At 47.8% G+C, this 24,870-nt stretch overlaps 1 protein-coding gene across 2 annotated transcripts in view; it reads left to right on the forward strand.

The window, feature by feature from the left end:
* Window positions 1-24,870, forward strand: part of LOC121004805 (ABC-type organic anion transporter ABCA8-like) — a 525,268-nt gene that overhangs the window by 408,116 nt on the left and 92,282 nt on the right. For both annotated transcript variants that reach the window (XM_040437168.1, XM_040437167.1), the window contains exons 8-18: window positions 1,994-2,179; window positions 2,397-2,544; window positions 3,194-3,362; window positions 3,466-3,524; window positions 3,723-3,833; window positions 4,647-4,822; window positions 5,788-5,907; window positions 6,624-6,762; window positions 10,829-10,919; window positions 11,398-11,537; window positions 11,723-11,842. In XM_040437168.1, coding sequence (XP_040293102.1) covers window positions 1,994-2,179; window positions 2,397-2,544; window positions 3,194-3,362; window positions 3,466-3,524; window positions 3,723-3,833; window positions 4,647-4,822; window positions 5,788-5,907; window positions 6,624-6,762; window positions 10,829-10,919; window positions 11,398-11,537; window positions 11,723-11,842 — 1,459 coding nt within the window. The remainder of the gene's footprint in view (window positions 1-1,993; window positions 2,180-2,396; window positions 2,545-3,193; window positions 3,363-3,465; window positions 3,525-3,722; window positions 3,834-4,646; window positions 4,823-5,787; window positions 5,908-6,623; window positions 6,763-10,828; window positions 10,920-11,397; window positions 11,538-11,722; window positions 11,843-24,870) is intronic.

Consider the following 24,870-nt stretch of genomic DNA (forward strand, 5'->3'; position numbering starts at 1 on the left):
CCTACGTGTCGGGCTGTCGCAAATCAAGCGCCTCCCTGGCATGTTGTTTCCCCGCTGGATATCTGAAAAGTGCGCCATGGCCGTGTAGGAACGCCTGAAATGGCCACACACCTTCCTGGCCTGCTTGAGGACGTCCTGTAAGCCTGGGTACTTAGACACAAAGGGCCAGATTTATCATTCCTCTGACAGCTCACTCCACTTTCACATATGGCTAAAGTCAGTTTTAGCCAAGTCAGATTTATGATTGGCCCTTTAAGACTGTAATAAATGTGGTTTGACGGTAGCAGTTTATCCGTCAGTAAGCGGCTTTACAAAAGTCGCACATCTTTACGAAAAAGTCGCACATCTTTACGAAAAAGTCGCACGTTTTTATGAAAAAGTCTTGTTCTATTAAAAAGTCTCTGGAGTGAAATTGGGACTTTTTTGCGACTTTTTTAAATAGTCCCAATAGTAAATCTATCTAGAGATTCATTTACATAAGAAAACACGCCCACTTTCAGAAAACTGGCGAGCATAGTGCAGAGCAGAAAAAAGTCGCAAATTTGTGCACAGTTTTAGCGTTTGGGACTTTTTTGGGACTTTTTCACTCCATTATTCTGAGCTAATGATAAATCTGGCCCAAAGCGTTGTACGATGAGATTCAACACATGTGACAACTTGCCCAAATTCAATGCCGCCAACAAATTGCTTCCATTGTCACACACCACTTTGCCGATCTCCAGTTGGTGCGGGGTCAGCCACTGATCCACCTGTGCGTTCAGGGCGGACTGCGGGGTGGCCTGCCTCTGCCTGTCTTTTTTTTTAGATAAGTGGTACTATGCGTGCAAGGCACTGTGCCACCCTATATAAGTGGTGGGCAGTGGGCACAGTACAGTCTGTGTGGGCCTGACACACACTGGCTTGCAACTGCGATTATATCACAGAGAAATAATAAATGAACTTTTTTTTATCTGCGAGGTATTTTTTGTCACCCCCTGTATGAATGGTGTGCACACAGTGCTGTCTGTGACTGAGCCTGCAGCCTCTCACACACGGGCAGGCAACTGCAATATATGTATATACTGTATATAGAAAAATAAAAAAAGCAGACTGCTGTCCTTACAGCAGACGAGTCTGTGGACACAGAACACGGCCCTAGCTAACGCTTTCCCTACTGAATCAGCAGCAGCAGCAGCACTGTCCATCCTCTTACTGAGAATGCAGATTCCGAATGAATCTAAAATGGATGCTGTCCGGGAGGTGGGAGGGTCTGGGAGGGAGGGTCTGCTGCTGATTGGCTGGAATGTGTCTGCTGACTGTGAGGTACAGGGTCATAGTTTACTCAATGATGATGTATAGGGGGCGGACCGAACATCGCATATGTTCGCCCGCCGCGGCGAACGCGAACAGGCTATGTTCGCCGGGAACTATTCGGGACATCTCTAGTGACTATACATGAAATCAATGATGTTATATTACACTGACACCTCTACACCAACAACCCAGACGGCAGTGGGAGGGTTGTCAGAGGTTGTAGATATGAGGAAGGGCATGTTCAGATTAATAAACCCTAGACAAGTGGATGTTCATTCGAATTGATGGATTATAGGTAACTACACAGGGGCACTCCCAGATATCCATCTATAAAGCGCACCCTTCACAGCGGGTCTATTATGACCATATCAGATAAAGCAGGCAAAAGAAATAAATTCATTGAGCCCCTTGGGACGCACTGTCCGTAGTCTGAAGGTCCATTGTGCTTCCTCCTGTACTACTCTTTTGTCATAATCACCACCTCTCACAGATCGCCTCACTACTTCATCCCCTGAAAATGAACTGAATTCAAGTCATTTTTGTGGGTTGAGGCAATGTGACGTGCAATGGGGGGGATCTGCGCCTTTTCGAATGTCATTCAAACTTAAATGCGTCCCAAGGGGCCCGATACCTCTCTCCATCTGCTGTACGTGTGTATATATATTTCTGAGCCCCTTATTCCCTCCTCATCTTCTTGCAGATTTGCTTCACGTTCATGCTGTGCGCTCTGCTCCGGAAGCCTCGGCTCGTCGCCATCTCTGGGTTCTTTATCACACTGTTCCTTTCCAGCCTGAGCACGCTGCCGCTGGTGAACGTCCTGCCCGTCTTCCTAGAGGTCGTCCTGTGTGTTTTTGCACCATTTGCCTTCTCTGTTGGGATCACACAGGTAAGTGCCAGCACGCTGTCACCTTCATTATATACCTGATGGAAAGCAAGCTGCCGTACCAGGCACAACCACAGCTGTATATATTGTGCTGAAGGTGGCCCTTGCTGTGGTCCTGCTGCTGTGGTACAAATATCCACCAATAAGAACACAAAAATGTGAATATTGCCTCATTCATGGCTGTAAAACCCCGGCAGACATGGCTTCTGTCTGGTTCCAGAGCATACACATGGAGACTGACTTTGAGGGCGTCTTCTTCTCGGACATCACCGGAGAATCCTCCCACCTGCTGACCAGCTACATCACCCTGCTGCTGGACTGCGTCCTGTACATCCTCCTCACCTTGTATTTTGACAAGATCTTAGCAGGTAACAGTGATACTAATGGCGCCGTATCTACGGTACAGTAACAGGAAACCGGGAGCATTCAGAATGCAGCTCTGGATGTGAGTGGAGAATAAGCAGGGGCGTAGCTATAGGGGGTGAAGAGGTAGCAGTCGCTACCGGGCCCAGGAGCTTGAGGGGGCCCAAAGACCCTTGTGCTGCATAAGAAGACACACAAAGCACTGAAGGAAGGGGGGCCCAAGCCTAACTCTTGCACCAGGGCCCATGAGCCTTTAGCTACGCCCCTGAAATAAGACATAATGTAACTCAGGATCGGTAGAAAAAAAAAAGTAAAACTAAGAATTTTGAAAGTTAGGCCCCCGGTTCTTGCTTTCATACATTCTCTAGGCCAGGGGTAGGCAACTTCCGCCACTACCGCTATTGTGAAACTACAACTCCCAGCATGCATACTTGCTCTTCTCTTCTCAGAACTCCCATAGAAATGAATGGAGCATGCTGGGAATTGTAGTTCCACAACAGCTGGAGTGCTGAGCGGGAGTTCTTTAAAATGGTGAGAAATTGAAGGCTCTGAAGTCTGTCAGACAAGTGCAGAGCTTTCCGTTATCGGGTGATTTACAGGGGCCTTTAGTAAAATGTCACTGCCCCCGGTCTGAGGCCATTGTGTGTGTAACAGATAGGCACGGCATGAGGCACGAGGCGCTCTTCTTCCTGCGATCCTCTTACTGGTCAAGAGGGAAAAAGACCCCAGTTCCATTGGACCCGGAAGTCAGAGGAACAACGGCGGGCATCGGAGATTACATAGAGAAGGTCCCAGTTGAGTTACAAGGAAGAGAGGCCATCAGGTATTTCCCGGTAAAATGTGGGCCATTACTGTCCCTATGGATGCACCGTACACAGGGCTCTGTAATCAGAACACTGCTGATGTCTGCTTGTCACCTCCTGCAGGATTAATAAAGTTAAGAAAATCTACAGTGGCAAAGACAAAAAGACTGAAGCTTTAAGAGGTACGAGGCGCAGGAAACCTCCAATCCAGATAAGTATTGTGCTATCATTGTCTGCACCAAATAGTCCTACATGAAATCATATATAGAGTATTATAGCGCCACAAACTTCCAATAAACCGGCGACGCTCCAGAACGCCCGCCTTTACACATAGGGGGTTAACAGGAATTTACCGGATACTTGTCTGGATTCATCCCCAGGTCTGGATTTGGATATTTACGAGGGACAAATCACAGCACTCCTGGGTCACAGCGGCGCCGGGAAGACAACATTACTGAATATCCTGAGTGGGATGAGCACCTCGACCAGCGGTGAGAGCAGTGAGAAGCTTCCTGGAAAGGATTCTCTACATCTACAGCCGTCAACTGTAGTCACCACCTACCTGCCCGATAGGTTTCCGAAAATGAAAGGAGTTCTGGGAGATGTCTGCAGAGCAGGAACCTGTATAAAAAAGACTGTACTTGCCCTTTAAATGTCCCACTGCTTAGGTCCTGCAGCAGTCACATCTTGCTCATCATTCATGTGACTGCTGCAGCCAATCACTGACTGGCCTCAGCGGTCATGTGTATAATGATGCATGGCCTGTGATCGCTGTAGGACCCATGGGCACTTGAGCAGTGGGACGTTTTTTGGGAGAGTACGGTTTTTTATTTGTTTTATACAGGTTCCTACTCTATGGCCTTTTTAAAAAAAAAATCTCTGGAAACCCCTTTAAGTTTTCATTTCTGAAATGTGGGAAGAAAGTGGAGTATCAGGTAGTGACCCACGAGAACTTGGGGAGAACATGTAGCGGTTGTCCTAACCACCGAGCCATCATACTGCCCACTCATCCGCCTCATTCCGTTACCTGTGTGTTATACTGGGGGTTTTGCTCTTAAAGGGTGTGTCCACGCGGTGCGGAGTAGAAAATACTTTACAAAAAACTCGTGGCCTAATTGCTGTGGGTTTGCATTGCAAAGAGTGAAATCTGTGGCATAAATTGACCCGCTGTGGACTACAGGTCAGTTTCTAGCTGCAGATTTCTACCGCTGCTATTCCAGAAAATCTGCTGCGTGTCCTCCGTGTGTGGACGTTCCAGTATAGTGACCTCCCTGCTTGAATACATCTCCTCTGCCATTCCTCAGGCTCGGCCTCCATCTGCAACCATCCGCTCTCAGACATTCAGCACCTGGAGGAGATACAGAAGAGAATCGGCTTCTGCCCGCAGTTTGACATCAAGTTCGACCAGCTGACCGTCAGGGAAAATCTGAAGCTGTTCTGCAGGATAAAGGGGATCGCTGCCCGAGACGTGGCCTCTGAGGTAGATGTGACACGTGTAATGTACAGCCTGTGTCTGGGGGTCAGATTGTAGTGTACTTTCTTAGTCACCAAGGATCTTCACTGCCAGGACCATAAAGCATAGCTCCTGTTATAAAATGATTTTCCATTAATGAACAGTACACGTGAATATAAGAAACTTTGTAATATATCTTGATAAAGAAAAAGGCTTCTATCTGCATTTATCGGGCTGCTTTGCTCTTCCCTGCTTTTACCATTGACATCTATGGAGAGAGGAGGGGCTGAAGGATGAGAGACACACAGACTGCAGTTTCTTAGCTCTGCTACACTTTTGACTATATCTTGTAAGATTAGGCTCCAGCACTGTTCAGAGTAATAAATCACTTCCAGCAGCAGCCTTCCTTCTCTCTCCATAGACCTTTGTGTGTGAGAAGAGGCTGAGTACAGGGACAGAAGAGCAAAGCAGCCAGAGAAGACCAGGAGGAAGCATAATTCTTTAATAATATATATTACAAAGTTTCTTGTATTCATTTCGGAAAAACTTTTCTCATAACAGGAGATAAACTTTTAACTTTTGCAAGGATCTTACTGCGGGTGAAGGGCTTGTTACAATGTATCAGTGTAGGTAAGAGCTATCAGCGTGGATTCCACGAGAGCAGCTGAGAATATAGTGAAGAACTGGAGCACAAAATTTAGCTGAAAGTTGCAACAGTTGTTACATTGTAGTCCTGCTGGTGGGTTCGTTACAATGTGTTAGTGTGGATACAATGTATCAGGTTTTGTGTGTATTGAGGATTGTCTGCGCTAATATATTGAAACATACTGAACAGCTTTCAGCCTCTGGATGGAAATTTCATTCACTGACTGCACTAAAAACTGCACCATTTTGCAAAAACCACAGCAGATTTGTCACAACGAAAAAAATCACGATAAAATACGGCAAAAAAGAAGAAAAAAAACTGCTTCTCGTCTTTCCTGTCTTTATAGGTGGAGAAGATTGTCTCAGACCTGGCCATGAGCCACTTCCAGAATGTGCTAGCCAATAAACTCAGCGGCGGGCAGAGACGGAAGCTGACCCTCGCCATCGCCCTATTGGGAGATCCAGAGGTAAGGCCGCGCAGACTACAATCCTCATCATCCAGTGTACATCTAAGGCAGTCTGACACATTATCTATAGCTGGCAAGGAATATGGCGGCTGGAGGAGGACATAGTGGCCCCTAGAAGGGTGCCCTCTACAGTACTAGACTGGTTCCCTCTACAGCACTAGACTGGTTCCCTCTACAGCACTAGACTGGCTCCCTCTACAACACTAGACTGGTTCCCTCTACAACACTAGACTGGCTCCCTCTACAACACTAGACTGGCGCCCTCTACAGCACTAGACTGGCGCCCTCTACAGCACTAGACTGGTGCCCTCTACAGCACTAGACTGGGGCCCTCTACAGCACTAGACTGGCGCCCTCTACAGCACTAGACTGGCGCCCTCTACAGCACTAGACTGGCGCCCTCTACAGCACTAGACTGGCGCCCTCTACAGCACTAGACTGGCGCCCTCTACAACACTAGACTGGCGCCCTCTACAGCACTAGACTGGCGCCCTCTACAGCACTGCACTGGCGCCCTCTACAGCACTGCACTGGCGCCCTCTACAGCACTGCACTGGCGCCCTCTACAGCACTGCACTGGCGCCCTCTACAGCACTGGACTGGCGCCCTCTACAGCACTAGACTGGCGCCCTCTACAGCACTAGACCGGTGCCCTCTACAGCACTAGACTAGTGGCTGCTCCCTCACTGGCACCCGGCTTCTTTATATCTCGCCAGGTTCTTCTACTAGATGAACCCACGGCTGGCCTCGACCCGATCTCCAGGCACCGTGTGTGGGCCATACTGAAGGAGCGAAAATCTGACGGAGTCACTCTCTTCAGTACTCAGTTCATGGACGAGGCGGACATCCTCGCTGGTAAGAGATTGTGGGCAGGAAATGTACTCTCAATGCCCCAAATTCACAGAATTTCACAGATTCCTCAGTAATCTCACAGTGGCCCTCCTGATGGTAATCTCACAGTGGCCCTCCTGATGGTAATCTCACAGGGGCCCTCCTGATGGTAATCCCACAGCGGCTCTCCTGACTGTAATCCAACAGCGGCCCTCCTGACTGTAATCTCACAGCGGCTCTCCTGACTGTAATCTCACAGCGGCTCTCCTGACTGTAATCTCACAGCGGCTCTCCTGACTGTAATCTCACAGCGGCTCTCCTGACTGTAATCTCACAGCGGCTCTCCTGACTGTAATCTCACAGCGGCTCTCCTGACAGTAATCTCACAGCGGCTCTCCTGACTGTAATCCCACAGCGGCTCTCCTGACTGTAATCCCACAGCGGCTCTCCTGACTGTAATCTAACAGCGGCTCTCCTGACTGTAATCCCACAGCGGCTCTCCTGACTGTAATCTCACATCGGCTCTCCTGACAGTAATCTCACAGCGACTCTCCTGACTGTAATCTCGCAGCGGCTCTCCTGACTGTAATCCCACAGCGGCTCTCCTGACTGTAATCTCACAGCGGCTCTCCTGACTGTAATCTCACAGCGGCCCTCCTGACTGTAATCCCACAGCGGCTCTCCTAACTGTAATCTCACAGCGGCTCTCCTGACGGTAATCTCACAGCGGCTCTCCTGACTGTAATCTCACAGCGGCCCTCCTGACTGTAATCTCACAGCGGCCCTCCTGACTGTAATCCCACAGCGGCTTTCCTGACTGTAATCCCACAGCGGCTCTCCTGACTGTAATCTCACAGCGGCCCTCCTGACTGTAATCCCACAGCGGCTCTCCTGACTGTAATCTCACAGCGGCTCTCCTGACTGTAATCTCACAGCGGCCCTCCTGACTGTAATCTCACAGCGGCTCTCCTGACGGTAATCTCACAGCGACTCTCCTGACTGTAATCTCACAGCGGCTCTCCTGACAGTAATATCACAGCGGCTCTCCTGACTGTAATCCCACAGCGGCTCTCCTGACTGTAATCTCACAGCGGCCCTCCTGACTGTAATATCACAGCGGCTCTCCTGACTGTAATATCACAGGGTCCTCCTGACTGTAATCTCACAGCGGCTCTCCTGACTGTAATCCCACAGCGGCTCTCCTGACTGTAATCCCACAGCGGCTCTCCTGACTGTAATCTCACAGCGGCTCTCCTGACTGTAATCTCACAGCGGCCCTCCTGACTGTAATCTCACAGCGGCTCTCCTGACTGTAATCCCACAGCGGCCCTCCTGACTGTAATCTCACAGCGGCCCTCCTGATGGTAATCTCACAGCGTCCCTCCTGACTGTAATCCCACAGCGGCCCTCCTGACAGTAATATCACAGCGGCTCTCCTGACTGTAATCTCACAGCGGCCCTCCTGACTGTAATCTCACAGCGGCTCTCCTGACTGTAATCTCACAGTGGCTCTCCTGACTGTAATCTCACAGCGGCTCTCCTGACTGTAATCTCACAGCGGCTCTCCTGACTGTAATCCCACAGCGGCTCTCCTGACTGTAATCTCACAGCGGCTCTCCTGACTGTCATGCCACAGCGGCTCTCCTGACTGTAATCCCACAGCGGCTCTCCTGACTGTAATCTCACAGCGGCTCTCCTGACTGTCATGCCACAGCGGCTCTCCTGACTGTAATCCCACAGCGGCTCTCCTGACTGTAATCCCACAGCGGCTCTCCTGACTGTAATCCCACAGCGGCTCTCCTGACTGTAATCCCACAGCGGCTCTCCTGACTGTAATCCCACAGCGGCTCTCCTGACTGTAATCTCACAGCGGCCCTCCTGACTGTAATCTCACAGCGGCCCTCCTGACTGTAATCCCACAGCGGCTCTCCTGACTGTAATCTCACAGCGGCTCTCCTGACTGTAATCTCACAGCGGCTCTCCTGACTGTAATCTCACAGCGGCTCTCCTGACTGTAATCTCACAGCGGCTCTCCTGACTGTAATCTCACAGTGGCTCTCCTGACTGTAATATCACAGCGGCTCTCCTGACTGTAATATCACAGCGGCTCTCCTGACTGTAATCCCACAGCGGCTCTCCTGACTGTAATCCCACAGCGGCCCTCCTGACTGTAATCTCACAGCGGCTCTCCTGACTGTAATCTCACAGCGGCTCTCCTGACTGTAATCTCACAGCGGCTCTCCTGACTGTAATCCCACAGTGGCCCTCCTGACTGTAATCTCACAGCGGCCCTCCTGACTGTAATCCCACAGCGGCTCTCCTGACTGTAATCTCACAGCGGCCCTCCTGACTGTAATCCCACAGCGGCCCTCCTGACAGTAATCTCACAGCGGCCCTCCTGACTGTAATCTCACAGCGGCTCTCCTGACTGTAATCTCACAGCGGCTCTCCTGACTGTAATCTCACAGCGGCTCTCCTGACTGTAATCTCACAGCGGCTCTCCTGACTGTAATCTCACAGCGGCCCCTTCTGACTGTAATCTCACAGCGGCTCTTCTGACTGTAATCTCACAGTGGCTCTCCTGACTGTAATCTCACAGCGGCTCTCCTGACTGTAATCTCACAGCGGCTCTCCTGACTGTAATCTCACAGCTGCTCTCCTGACTGTAATCTCACAGCGGCTCTCCTGACTGTAATCTCACAGCGGCTCTTCTGACTGTAATCTCACAGTGGCTCTCCTGACTGTAATCTCACAGCGGCTCTCCTGACTGTAATCTCACAGCGGCTCTCCTAACTGTAATCTCACAGCGGCTCTTCTGACTGTAATCTCACAGCGGCCCTCCTGACTGTAATCTCACAGCGGCTCTCCTGACTGTAATCCCACAGCGGCTCTTCTGACTGTAATCTCACAGCGGCTCTCCTGACTGTAATCTCACAGCGGCTCTCCTGACTGTAATCCCACAGCGGCTCTCCTGACTGTAATCCCACAGCGGCTCTCCTGACTGTAATCCCACAGCGGCTCTCCTGACTGTAATCTCACAGCGGCTCTCCTGACTGTAATCTCACAGCGGCTCTCCTGACTGTAATCTCACAGCGGCTCTCCTGACTGTAATCTCACAGCGGCTCTCCTGACTGTAATCTCACAGCTGCTCTCCTGACTGTAATCTCACAGCGGCTCTCCTGACTGTAATCTCACAGCGGCTCTCCTGACTGTAATCTCACAGCGGCTCTCCTGACTGTAATATCACAGCGGCTCTCCTGACTGTAATATCACAGCGGCTCTCCTGACTGTAATGCCACAGCGGCTCTCCTGACTGTAATCTCACAGCGGCTCTCCTGACTGTAATCTCACAGCGGCCCTCCTGACTGTAATCTCACAGCGGCTCTCCTGACTGTAATCTCACAGCGGCTCTCCTGACTGTAATCTCACAGCGGCTCTCCTGACTGTAATCTCACAGCTGCTCTCCTGACTGTAATCTCACAGCGGCTCTCCTGACTGTAATCCCACAGCGGCTCTCCTGACTGTAATCTCACAGCGGCTCTTCTGACTGTAATCTCACAGTGGCTCTCCTGACTGTAATCTCACAGCGGCTCTCCTGACTGTAATCTCACAGCGGCTCTCCTGACTGTAATCTCACAGCGGCTCTCCTGACTGTAATCTCACAGCGGCTCTCCTGACTGTAATCTCACAGCGGCTCTTCTGACTAATCTCACAGCGGCTCTCCTGACTGTAATCTCACAGCGGCTCTTCTGACTGTAATGCCACAGCGGCTCTCCTGACTGTAATCTCACAGCGGCTCTCCTGACTGTAATCTCACAGCGGCTCTCCTGACTGTAATCTCACAGCGGCTCTCCTGACTGTAATATCACAGCGGCTCTCCTGACTGTAATCTCACAGCGGCTCTCCTGACTGTAATCCCACAGCGGCTCTCCTGACTGTAATCCCACAGGGGCTCTCCTGACTGTAATCTCACAGCGGCTCTCCTGACTGTAATCTCACAGCGGCTCTCCTGACTGTAATCTCACAGCGGCTCTCCTGACTGTAATCTCACAGCGACTCTCCTGACGGTAATTTCTGCTTCTGTCTCCAGATCGCAAGGCGGTCCTGAGCAACGGGCGGCTGAAATGCGTTGGATCCTCTTTGTTTCTGAAAAGAAATTGGGGCATCGGCTACCACCTGAGGTTCGTAGGAGACGTCTGTCAGGCAGTGAGGGGTCAGTAAGATCAGACACTAACTGATTGACAGCTCAAAGTTATTTAATTGCTGCCACCATTTTGGGTACATGTGACTTTTTACTTCTCTTTTTAAGAGATGAGATAAACAAAAAAAACGGCATTTCTTTCAGAATTTGTTTGCAGCATTTACTGTGAAGGATAAAACACATGGTATATAGCTCTGGTCGGTGCTCTGTGCCCACTGACGAGCCGACTGTGGACTAAGAGCCAGAAACGTACTGAGAGCCAGAAACGTAGGAGGAGATGCCGAGAGGGGATGGCGCCATGTGCATGGAGGACCATTGTAGTAGATGGGAATGAGGGGCTAAAGTATTCCTCAGGGAAACTGGACTTTATTTCACCTCTTATCATTCTGAGCTGACAGAAGGGTGAGCTGAGGGTTTTCGTTATGTTTCACCCCTGCACTCGGTATGGTCTCTCTCAGGATGCAGGTGTCTCCATCTTGTAATCCAGACGCCATCACTTCTGTTATCCAACAAGACGTCTCCAGCGCCAAACTCGCCACCCAGAACGTGGAGGACCTGACATTCACCCTGCCCTTCGACAAGATGGACTCATTCCCAGGTACAGTCCGTCAGTGGTGTGCCCATGACCTTGGTCTGCTGCACTCTACTATTCACACGGAAGGGATCTGCTCATCCAGAGCTAGCTGATTCATAGAATAGAACTTGCAGCCATGTAAGAGGGGAAAGTGGGATTTATAAACAATGGAAATGTGGAAAATGCTAATGTCTGACTGATTTGTGCAGCTCTGTTTTCTCACTTGGACCAACATGTGGGACTGGACGTGATGAGTTACGGGGTGTCGATCACAACGCTGGACGACGTCTTCCTGAAGCTGGAGGGAGAGGAGGAGATTGAGAAAGGAGGTAAATGGCCATTGAATATGTTTTCCAGGTTTTTAGAGACCCCATATTCACACTCACTTGGTATCTGCACTCAGTACTTGCACTCACCCACTATCCTCATCTGGTATCCGCACCCAGTATCTGCACTCACCCAGTATCCGCACTGTCGGGTATATAAAGCAAATGCTTTATATATATATATATATAAAAAAAAAAATTACGGATCAAAAGAAAAATTGTTCAAACGATATTGACGCGTGAGATGGACATAAACATCTCAAAAAGAGTTCAATCAAGAACCTGATTATTATTAAATGTTGCTATGAGCGGCATGACGTAGGCGTGCCGCGCTCCTCCTCTGGCTGCCCTCTCCTCTCTCTCCCCGCCTCACCGCTTCACCGCCGCGCTGTGCCGAGCTTTTCGATGCGGCCCGGGACCTTAAGGAATGCCGCCCCCCTGGCCAGGCCTGGCTAGCGGAGCCCAGACGCCCTAGATGGGAGGTAGCTTGTACCCTGTGGTGATCTTCCGAATGCCGTCTGCTTTGACCCCCTACCTGATGTCTGCTGCTGCACGTCTGCTGTGACCGGCTGTATGGTGTTTCGCTGCTGCAGGTGCTGGGCGCTGGAGCTGGTAGTCTACCCGGTACATCCAGGTGCTTGCTTCACCCTGCCACTCGCTACTTGCTGCCTTTTGTTCCCTGCGGTCTGATTTCTACTGCCTGCTGCTTTGGTTCGTCCGACACTACCACCACTATGTCCGACTCGTCCCGCGAAGCCTGCTCCTTGCTGTGATCAGCCGTATGCTCTCTGGCTGCCTGTGAAGGTGCTGGTAAGATACCAGATAAATTGGGATCCTGACTCTGGTGGGCGAAGTGGGGGTTCAGCGCCAGACGCCAGTTGCCCTGCAGGTGAATTGGGTGTGTCATTATGACTTTGAATCTGCCGATTCCTGGAACGGGTGGAGGGCGGTAGTGGGGTGGTGTCCCCCAAACTGTTGTGCCATTATTGGTACTGGCTTGTGGTCAGCTGCGTGCCTTGTGAGCCCTGGGCCTATCATCCGTGGCAGCTGTGGTGCCCGCCGGAGTCTGAGGCTCTGTCCTCAGGTGAATTGCCCCCCCTTTTATGTAAAGTATAGAGGACCATATAAGGTCAATAAAAGACCCTCTTCGTCTTACATGTCCTGGACCCTGTTTTTTTTTTCCCCCTTTTGGATGGTCTGGCCCTCCTGATAACCTCAGTTACCAGCTGGGAAATTTCTGGGACACTTTGATAATGTTTTTTGCAGAAGAAAAACCAAACTCGGGTGTCCGCAGTCTGAACTTCTGTGCTATTTAACTGTTCGCATCTATATTCTATTCTGTTATCTGGGTGGACTAACCAGTTAGTTCGTATTTGCCCCGGGTTTTTGAAGTATATATACTGACTCAGCGTTTATTTATGTATTTATATATTTTTTGTTTGTTGTATGTATCTAACTAGTACCTGCCTCCTTTCTCCATAGGGTTTAGCTAATATTGAGGGGTGGTGCTCTGCGTCTATATACATGAGAGGTTGCTGTCTGGGATCTCTGTATGTAGATGTAATATATTGATATATTGATATATTGACCTATATAAAAATGCCGCCAAAATACCGTAAATCGGGTGGCCTGACCTCCCCAAAAGGTGGATCAGGGGGGAGCCCACAGGCTAGACTAGATAAATTTTTGAAGTCACCTCCGCCAAAAACTAGAGGAGGGGTACAGAGATCCGCCCCGCAGGCTGAGTCAGCTCCAGATAATACGGACCGGTTAGAGCAGGGCTTATCAAAGACTAATACCTCTCATAGTGAAGGCTTTGAGAGTATTAATAATAAATTGCAGGATATACTGGGAGTGGTAAATGCTACTAGTTCCTCGGTTGCAGAGTTGACTTCTTCCCTTGCAGCAGTACAGGGGGACGTTACTATAATAAGAGACGAAATGTCGAAGCTGAGAGTAAAGGTTAAGGAACTGGAGACTGCAGTTCAATCTGTCAGTGTAGAGAATGGGGTATTAAAGAACAGACTGGAAGAAGTAGACGAAGATCGAATATGGTTAAGAAGGAAAGTGGTAGAGTTGGAAGATAGATCTCGTAGATATAATTTGCGTTTAGTAGGTTTCCCAGAAGGGGTAGAACAGGATAACCCGTCTAAATTTATTCAGAAGTGGCTGGTAGAAAGTTTGGGACCAGATTACGATGTATCTTCCTTTTGTGTGGAAAGGGCCCACAGAATTCCTTTTAAAAAAACCTCCTCCAGGCGCCCCTCCTAGGGTAATGCTAGCAAAATTTCTTTGTTCAAGGGACCGGGATTGGGTTCTTAGACGCAAAAGAGAAGTATCAGAAATATACTTTGATAGTAACTTGATATTAATATTTCCTGATTTCTCCCGGGAGACTCAAAATAAAAGGAGATCCTTTCTTGATGTTAAAAAAAGATTGATCTCAGCCAAGATTAAGTACTCAATGTTATACCCTGCTAAATTAAGAGTGGTACACAATGATTCTGTTTGCTTTTTCACCACACAGGCAGAGGCGGCGCAATGGTTGGATTCTAGGGGTTTACGAATAATGGGAAGAGGTGATGAGGAGGGAGGTTAATGGGGGGAGGTGGCGGGGGGGAGGTTTGGAGAAAGGAGAGAGGTTGATGGGCATTGTAAAATGCCCTGTCAACCATGTAGGGGGGATTTTTGGGGGTGGGTTTAAGGGAGGGATTGGCTGTCGTTCTCTATTTCTTCGTGGCCATGCGTGCCTCTCCGCTGAGATTGGGGGTACTTTTATATATTAGATATGCCTTGTAATGTGTTATGTTGGAATGTGAGAGGGTTGGGAGACAGGGTCAAGAGGACGGTGGTTTTTGACCTGGTGGTCCGTCATTTGCCTGCGGTCGTGGCACTACTAGAGACCCATGCAACAGAAGATAGGATTTACACACTGAAAAGGAAATGGGCCTCTCTGGAGTACCACGCTTGTTATTCTTCTTATGCAAGAGGTGTTAGTGTATACATTCATCGAGGGATGGAGTTCCAAGTGTTAGATAGCACCATTGATAAAGAAGGGCGATACGTATTTCTTCATGGGTACTGGAAAGGGCAGGAGGTTATATTGGCTTTTATTTATGTCCCCCCTCCATTTAAAGCAACGGTTTTTTCTTATTTAGCCCAATATATATCTACCAAAAAACAATGTGCCTTATTGGTGGCAGGTGATTTTAATGCGGTACTGGACCCTGAGTTGGACCGGTTCTCTTCGCTTTCTGGGCGCGGTCGCAGTGGGTCCCCTTTGACTCCTTTGTGCCAGGAGCTGGCGCTGGTGGATATCTGGCGCCACCTCTATGGCAATAAAAAAATCTTTTCCTGCTTTAGCCAGTCATACGGGTCTATGTCCCGTATTGACTTGGCCTTCGCAAGTCAGGATCTGTGCGGTCGCGTCCTGAGGATGAAGTATGAACCTCACGGAATATCGGATCACTCCCCAGTTCTGATTGTGTTTGTCGAGGCTCCATCCGTAGGAAGAACGTTTAAATTGAACCCGCATTGGTTTGAGGTGATAGGGGAGCAATCCCGACTAGATCAGGACATACAGGAATTTTGGGGCTTCAACGTAGGTTCAACACACATTCACTATGTGTGGGACGCGTTGAAGGCCCATATTAGGGGTTTGTATTTTAATAAAATCCATAGATTTAGACAAAGGGAAAAACAACTGACAGACTCAATAAGGAGTCTGCGTGCCGCATTGATTGACAGTCACAAGGAGCAATTTATCATCCAATTAAACGAGGCTAATTCTCAGCTGAAGACACTTTTATATAAAAAAGCCCAACACAAGCTTCTATTCCAGGGCCAGAATCGTTTTTGCGAGTCCGGTAAAACGGGCAGGTTTTTGGCTCGATTAGTGGCGAACCAGAGAGATGTTACCAGTATAAAAGAAATCAGGAATTCACAGGGAACTGGAGTGAGATCAGTAGAGGAGATTAGAGAGGAATTTGTGAAATATTATTCTATCCTTTATAAATCTGAGTCTACGGTTACTCGTACTGACATGGACCAATATCTTCAACAACTGGCGCTCCCCCAGTTATCTACCCAAGATAGAATGATGTTGGATTCCCCTATTCTGTTGGAGGAACTTCAGGCGATTCTTCCATCCCTAAAGTACAGTTCATCTCCCGGCTTAGACGGTCTCCCTTTTGAAATCTATAGGTACCACGCTAAATCACTCCTGCCGATCCTTCTTCAAGTTTTTAATGAATCCTGCGCATTCGGTTCTCTACCACCATCATTTAGAGAGGCAGTGATTGTTTTGGTCTTGAAGAAGGATAAGGACCCATGCGATGTGGGGTCATATAGACCCATATCACTCTTAAATACGGACTATAAGATTTTCGCCAAGATTCTGGCTAGTCGCTTGAAAAGGGTTATAGCGGGTTTTGTACACCCTGACCAGACCGGCTTTATTCCAGGTCGTCAAATACAGACGAGTATATATAGGGTCTATTTGAATTTGTCTGTTGGGGGCGGTATGGACCACTCCGTCCTGTCATTAGACGCTGCTAAGGCATTTGACAGGATGGAGTGGTCTTTTTTGTGGGCTACATTGTCTCATTTTGGCCTTGGGATATTTTTTTTGAAAATGACTCAAATGCTATATGAACAGCCGGTTGCTTATATTAATATTAATGGTGCTAGTACTTCTCCTGTTATGATGCGGAGAGGGATGAGACAGGGTTGTCCCCTGTCTCCTCTCCTCTTCGCTCTTTTTATAGAGCCGCTGGCTTGTCGGATTCGATTAGATAATTGTATAGATGGCTTTGGGGTCATGGGAGTGAGCGATAAAATAAGTCTTTATGCAGATGATGTGATTTTGTTTTGAGACCAGGGGTGGAAAGTTCTCCCGTATGTAATAGAGTTAATAGAATATTATGGTAAATTGTCGGGCTATATGATTAACTGATCAAAGTCATCGCTCCTCCCGCTGAACCGGAAGGCCGTGGTTGTAGGGAGCCGAGTCCGCGTTTTGGCTCCTAACGACACCGTAGACTACCTGGGGGTTAAGATCGGGGTCCCTATTAATAGGTTTTATGAGCTTAATCTGGCCCCAGTTTTGGAGAAAGTTAGGACCAAGGTTGGCGCATGGCGCAAATTGATATTGGCACGGATAGATCGAATCGCACTGATCAGGATGATTATTTTGCCTTTGGTTCTGTTCCCGATGTGTGCTTCTCCTATCTGGATTGATGACATCTTCTTTCATAGATTGGAGACCTTAATTAATGACCTAATTTGGGGCAGGAAGAGGGTGCGTATAAAGCAGAGATATTTATGGATATCGGAGAAAGAAGGTGGGTTGTCACTACCTTTTTTTCAAGGTTATTTTTTTTTGTGCACAGATTCAGCGGTGTTGTAATTGGAAAGAGAGTTTACTTTCACGGTATTTGAATAAAGTCTTTAATAAGCCAATAGAGAATATATTTGCATGTTTGGAAACAGGGTTTATGGGAAGGAGGAATTCCTTGCTGATCCCTTTCTCAATACAGAGGGTATGGAATAGGCTGAAGGAGCTTCTCAAAGTCCCCGGCCCATTTGTTTTCACCCCGCTGTGGGGGAATGAGGGGCTGGAGGAGTTTTTCAAAATTACTGATTTTGGTTACTGGTCACGTAATGGTATCGACAGGGTCTCTCACCTATTTTACTTAGGTCGTTTTAAATCACTTTCGGAATTTGGGTTAACTAGTACCTCATCATTAGATTTATTTATGTATGCACGTTTGAAACATATATTTGATGCCTCTAGGAATAAGGGCCGTATTTTTCCACGAGAGAACATATTTTTTGACTATTGTGACGCTCAGAAGGATGAGAGGGTGAAATTATCTAGATTATATGCTAAACTCCGAATGGCACTGGCAACTGTAACACCTTTTAACAGCCCAATTAAATGGGAGCAAGAGCTGAATTGCCGTCCTTTGCAGTGGCCCACTATCTATAGGAACGTGAGAAGGGCGTCAGTTTCCAGTGCTCATAGATTAATTCAATTTAAGATCCTCCATAGACTGTACTATACCCCCAAAATCCAAGGGAAATTCCTCCAAAATAAGGATCGAGATTGTTGCTGCCCTAAATGTGGATATGTGAATGCGAACTATGTCCATATGCTTTGGAGCTGTAGCAAAATAAGGAAATTTTGGGATGAGGTGTTCACTGCCCTACAAAAGGAATCCTCAATGAATTATAACCCGGGGATCTTGATAGTGATCTTTGGAGATTATGGTTCAGAAACGGAAGTTCCCCCCCAGGTTAGACGGATATGGATGAGAGGATTGATGGTAGCAAAAGTTATATTGGTCAGGTATTGGGGCTCTGTCTCCCAGCCCTCGTCAAGGGAGTGGTGTCTATATTTTCAACAAATTAAAATATATGAGGATATTGAAAGGAAGCGACGAGCTGCGCGCAGAGCCACGTAGAAAGAAATAATTAATATATTTGTTGTATGCTTTATTTGTTTACATTGAGGGGAACGACAGCCAATGGGGGGGGGGGAGGGTTATAAAGATGTATATGTTTCTTATATTATATGCACGGTCGTGATGGATATGTAATATATTGTTAGATTATATACATTAATGTGATTGATATTGGTATTTGTACTAATTTTATTTAAAAAAAAAAAAAAAAAAAGAACCTGATTATTTTGTGCAATCAGTAAAACCGGGTACAAGCATCTATGCAAAAATATAAATGGTTTATTATACAATAGTTTAAAATACAATCAAAAATTTATCAACGCAAATTTCAATAATATACAATGATATGCAGTACCCAGAGTTCACCGCTATATGGTGCCAACAAAACACTACTCAACCAACACAAGAATATTATACAATACGGCTTTAAAATTGTGAGAGATATAGAATCAATGGATTATGCGGAAAACTAAATCAAGAAGATGACAGATGCGAGCCCTTGCTCTGCCCAAAATAATGACCAATCTCAGATATGGGGTAGTATTGCACCAAAACTTATAAATTATTGGCTGGATATCAAACTAGGGAATATAAAGATTCCCAACAGAGAGTTTCTCAAATTTTATCCCCTTTATTCAGTTATATGCATCGTAACTGAAATCGGAGAAAACATTGATGTAGCAACTAACGTTACACGTCCGCAAATGAGCGGGTATCTGGCTAAGTATCAAGCCAATTAATTTAGTTCAATACTACATAGAACAAAAATATACATTACCCAAGGGTCAAGTAATGTGCAGAGTCTTGGGGCAGTCAGCTGTCAAGAGTTTTTCCGATAATCCCAATGATTCTCCCTTTCTTTCTTTCTTTGTTTTTTTTTTCTTTCTGTCCCCTTTTTTTTTTCTTTTTGGTATCTGGTTTTTTAACCTAAAACTTATCAGATTAACACACCCTCCTAGTTTGGAACTTTCCAATCATTGTTGGATGGGTGTGTGCATTGATAAGGAACGTGACGTCATAATACTACCCAGAATGCACTTTTGCTACTGGTGTAGTATTAACTGTTCATATCTAGGTGGCACTGTTGTATAAGCTATAAGTATCAAACCATTAATGCCTTATTCACACGTCCGTTGTTTCTTTCCTGATCTGTTCCGTTTTTTGCGGAACAGATCTGGACCACATCTGGACCCATTCATTTTCAATGGGTCCTGAAAAAAAATCAGACATTGAGCTGTCCGTTTTTTTTTTAGGACCCATTGAAAATGAATGGGTCCAGATCTGGTCCAGATCTGTTCCGCAAAAAACGGAACAGATCAGGAAAGAAACAACGGACGTGTGAATAAGGCCTAAGGGTTCATACATTAACTCACTGAAAAAAAGTGGCCTAAACGGGTGGAAATGCTCCAAACCCAGACACTGTAGCATGTCTATAACCGGGGGAGCAATTCCTCCGCATCCCCAGCAAAAAATGCGTACAATGGAGGATGGTGGGGCGGACCGCATGCACCACAAGGACATCTTACACAAAATGATACATTGTGCAGATGAAAAAATATATATACACACAAATCACTGCAGAAAATGCACCAAAATGATACGCAACTGACAATACTAGCTAATTCCTCAAGCCGATGTTAAAAGCTGAGAACTTTGCCAATATCTTCCAGTCAGGAACATATCGGAGCCCCTCATGCACCACGTCACGGTGTCTCAGCACGCATGGGGTCCTACCACTAAAACGCCTGTGGTGTGTGAACAGGGTCTGAACAATGCTAGAAATTAACTCAAGCCAGGCTCTCACACAGGGCTGGGCCGACACAAAGGCTGGGGAGGCTCAAGCCTCAGGGCGCAGGCCAGCTCCCCAGCCTCTGGGCGGCAGGCAGGCCACTGAGTCAGAAGATCCGATGGTATATTCTAACCCACAGGCCTTCCCATGGGGGTTAAAATATACAGAGCCATGCCGCTTACAGGAGTACATTTATAAACTAATCAGTAACTTTAACTTTAATCATTGCTAATCTCTTTACTTGGATACCTTACTCTGTCTTAGAAAAAAGGTTGGGGGGGGTCAGTCAGCACATCCCAAAGCACAGGGGCACGTTGCTATGGCTGAGAACAAGACTGCAAAACAAAACATGTGATGCAACAGCTCACTGCAATCAAATAAAGTACAAAATAGCATAGTAATGACATGCACTATGCTAATAAGTTAGAGATGCTTGGCAAATCATTTTGTACAAAATTATTTGAGCCCGTCTGCCGCACGTCAAGGCGATCTCTGTAAGACGGGTTCCTAACACTAAATACTACCTGTTATGCGCCATGTCGGCTGCCATACAATTCAGGGAGTGTAGGTTCCACATGCATGCTGGGCCTGCTTTGATTTCTGTCATTTATGGTGCCAAAATGGCCCCTATTAGTATCCAAAGAATGCAGGTACCAACATGCATGCCGGGCCCACTCCACACCACACCCGGAGCCAACTGGCCATCAAGGACTGCAATGAGAGTCCACAAAGCAGGCCCAGCATGCATGTGGAACCTACACTCCCTGAATTGTATGGCAGCCGACATGGCGCATAACAGGTAGTATTTAGTGTTAGGAACCCATCTTACAGAGATTGCCTTGACGTGCGGCAGACGGGCTCAAATAATTTTGTACAAAATGATTTGCCAAGCATCTCTAACTTATTAGCATAGTGCATGCCATTACTATGCTATTTTGTACTTTATTTGATTGCAGTGAGCTGTTGCATCACATGTTTTGTTTTGCAGTCTTACTCTGTCTTAGGTCCGGTAACAGCAGTAAGTGCGGGCAGGCAGCACTCACTCACTGACGTCATGCGCCTGCTCCTCCCACTAGGCGGCGCAGGCGCGTGACGTCAGTGAGTGAGCGCCGCCCGCCCGCACTTACTGCTGTTACCGGAGCTGAGAGTAAGGTATCCAAGTTAAGAGATAGCAATGGTTAAAGATAAAGTTACTGATTAGTTTATAAATGTACTCCTGTGAGCGTCGGGGAGGGGGATCTGTGGATGGCACTGTTTAGGGGAGGGGGATCTGTGGATGGCACTGTTTAGGGGAGGGGGATCTGTGGATGGCACTGTTTAGGGGAGGGGGGATCTGTTGATGGCACTGTTTAGGAAGGGGGATCTGTGGATGGCACTGTTTAGGGAGGGATCTGTGGATGACACTATTTAAAGGAGGGGGGATCTGTGGATGGCACTATTTAGAGGAGGGGGGATCTGTGGATGACACTGTTTAGGGAGGGATCTGTGGATGACACTATTTAAAGGAGGGGGGATCTGTGGATGGCACTGTTTAGAGGAGGGGGGATCTGTGGATGGCACTATTTAGGGAGGGATCTGTGGATGACACTATTTAAAGGAGGGGGGATCTGTGGATGACACTATTTAAAGGAGGGGGGATCTGTGGATGGCACTGTTTAGGGAGGGATCTGTGGATGACACTATTTAAAGGAGGGGGGATCTGTGGACGGCACTGTTTAGGGAGGGATCTGTGGATGACACTATTTAAAGGAGGGGGGATCTGTGGATGGCACTGTTTAGGGAGGGATCTGTGGATGACACTATTTAAAGGAGGGGGGATCTGTGGATGGCACTGTTTAGGGAGGGATCTGTGGATGGCACTATTTAAAGGAGGGGGGATCTGTGGATGGCACTGTTTAGGGAGGGATCTGTGGATGACACTATTTAGAGGAGGGGGGATCTGTGAATGACACTATTTAAAGGAGGGGGGATCTGTGGATGGCACTGTTTAGGGAGGGGGATCTGTGGATGGCACTGTTTAGGGAGGGGGATCTGTGGATGGCACTGTTTAGGGGAGGGGGATCTGTGGATGGCACTGTTTAGGGGAGGGGGGATCTGTTGATGGCACTGTTTAGGGAGGGGGATCTGTGGATGGCACTGTTTAGGGAGGGGGATCTGTGGATGGCACTGTTTAGGGAGGGGGATCTGTGGATGGCACTGTTTAGGGAGGGGGATCTGTGGATGGCACTGTTTAGGGAGGGGGATCTGTGGATGGCACTGTTTAGGGAGGGATCTGTGGATGGCACTGTTTAGGGGAGGGGGGATCTGTGGATGGCACTGTTTAGGGGAGGGGGGATCTGTGGATGGCACTGTTTAGGGGAGGGGTGATCTGTGGATGGCACTGTTTAGGGGAGGGGTGATCTGTGGATGGCACTGTTTAGGGGAGGGGGATCTGTGGACGGCACTGTTTAGAGGAGGGGGGATCTGTGGACGGCACTGTTTAGGGGAGGGGGATCTGGATGATGATTAATAACAAACATACATATCTAAATGGCGGGGGGGGGGGGGGGGCGCACTTGGGCAGCTCAGCCTCTGTTGGTGGTGGACCTTGTCCCAGCCCTGCTCTCACAGGCCTCCATAGTGGTATCACCAATGCGATGTGAGGTAGAATAAAGCTGTGAGCCGCACCCACTCACACATGCCTGATATTTTTTTATACTACACACTTCTGACATCTAGAGGCCTTGTCTTAGGGTACTTTCACATTAGCGTTTTTATTTTCCGGCACGGAGTTCCGTCACAGGGGCTCTATACCGGAAAAGAACTGATCAGTTTTATCCCCATGCATTCTGAATGGAGAGTAATCCGTTCAGTTTGCATCAGGATGTCTTCAGTTCAGTCATTTGGACTGATCAGGCAAAAGAGAAAACCGTAGCATGCTACGCTTTTATCTCTGGCGAAAAAAACGGAAGACTTGCTGGAATGCATTTTTTTCTATAGGAATGTATTAGTGCCAGATTCAAAATACCAGAATGCCGGATCCGTCCTTCCGGTCTGCGCATGCGCAGACCTTTAAAAATGAGAAAAAAATAAATACCGGATCCGTTTTGCCTAATGACACCGGAAAAACGGATCCGGTATTGCAGTGCATTTTTCTGACTGATCAGGCATTTTTCTGACTAATCAGGATCCTGATCAGTCAGAAAAAATGACATGTGTTTGCATCCAGTTTGCCTGATCGGAACTGCCTGCCAGAATCAAACAACGCAAGTGTGAAAGTGCCCTAAGAGCCGAGGGCCAAACTTTGATACATGAATGTATACTTGAGGAACATCTAGACAATTCTCACACTGTGGAATTCATGTTCAGATAAGAAATACAATGAAGCCTCAGAATCTGCAGGTGCGGTGTATCTTCTAACCGTCTACATGTATAATATATTGTTACTATAACACTAGCTTTTGAACGGCGCAGTAATCTTCTCATGGACTTACTTCGGCCTACATGAAAATCCATACAAAACAGTGAATATAAATCAACATTGCTCTTAAAGGCAATGAATACCCATTATAACTAAAATAAGTAGATATAACTGTTTACACTTATGAAAAAGCACTCGCCTAATATTCACACCTACCCAGTATTTATACTTACCTGGTATTCACACACACCCAGAATTCACACTCACTCGACATTCACACTTTGTATTTACAGTCACCCAATATTCTCACTCACCTGATATTCACACTCACTTGGTATCTGCACTCAGTATTTGCACTCACCCACTATCCTCATCTGGTATCCGCACTCACCCACTATCCTCCTCTGGTATCCGCACTCACCCAGTATCTGCACTCACCCACTATCCTCATCTGGTATCCGCACTCACCCAGTATCCACACTCACCCACTATCCTCATCTGGTATCCGCACTCACCCACTATCCTCCTCTGGTATCCGCACTCACCCACTATCCTCATCTGGTATCCGCACTCACCCACTATCCTCATCTGGTATCCGCACTCACCCAGTATCCACACTCACCCACTATCCTCATCTGGTATCCGCACTCACCCACTATCCTCCTCTGGTATCCGCACTCACCCAGTATCTGCACTCACCCACTATCCTCATCTGGTATCCGCACTCACCCAGTATCCACACTCACCCACTATCCTCCTCTGGTATCCGCACTCACCCACTATCCGCACACTCACCCACTATCCTCATTTGGTATCCGCACTCACCCAGTATCCTCATCTGGTATCCGCACTCACCCAAAATCCTCATCTGCTATCTGCACTCACCCAGTATCTGCACTCACCCAGTATCCTCATCTGGAGTCCGCACTCACCCACAATCCTCATCTGGTATCCGCACCCACCCAGTATCCTCATCTGGTATCCACACTCACCCAGTATCCTCATCTGGTATCCGCACTCACCCAGTATCCTCATCTGGTATCCGCACTCACCCACAATCCTCATCTGGTATCTGCACTCACCCAGTATCCGCACTCACCCAGTATCCTCATCTGGTATCCGCACTCACCCAGTATCCTCATCTGGTATCCGCACTCACCCACAATCCTCATCTGCTATCTGCACTCACCCAGTATCTGCACTCACCCACTATCCTCATCTGGTATCCGCACTCACCTACTATCCTCCTCTGGTATCCGCACTCACCCACTATCCTCATCTGGTATCCGCACTCACCCACTATCCTCATCTGGTATCCGCACTCACCCACTATCCTCCTCTGGTATCCGCACTCACCCAGTATCTGCACTCACCCACT

This window comes from Bufo bufo, chromosome 6 (assembly GCF_905171765.1).
Source record: "Bufo bufo chromosome 6, aBufBuf1.1, whole genome shotgun sequence".
In the NCBI taxonomy this organism is placed as follows: Eukaryota; Metazoa; Chordata; class Amphibia; order Anura; family Bufonidae; genus Bufo; species Bufo bufo.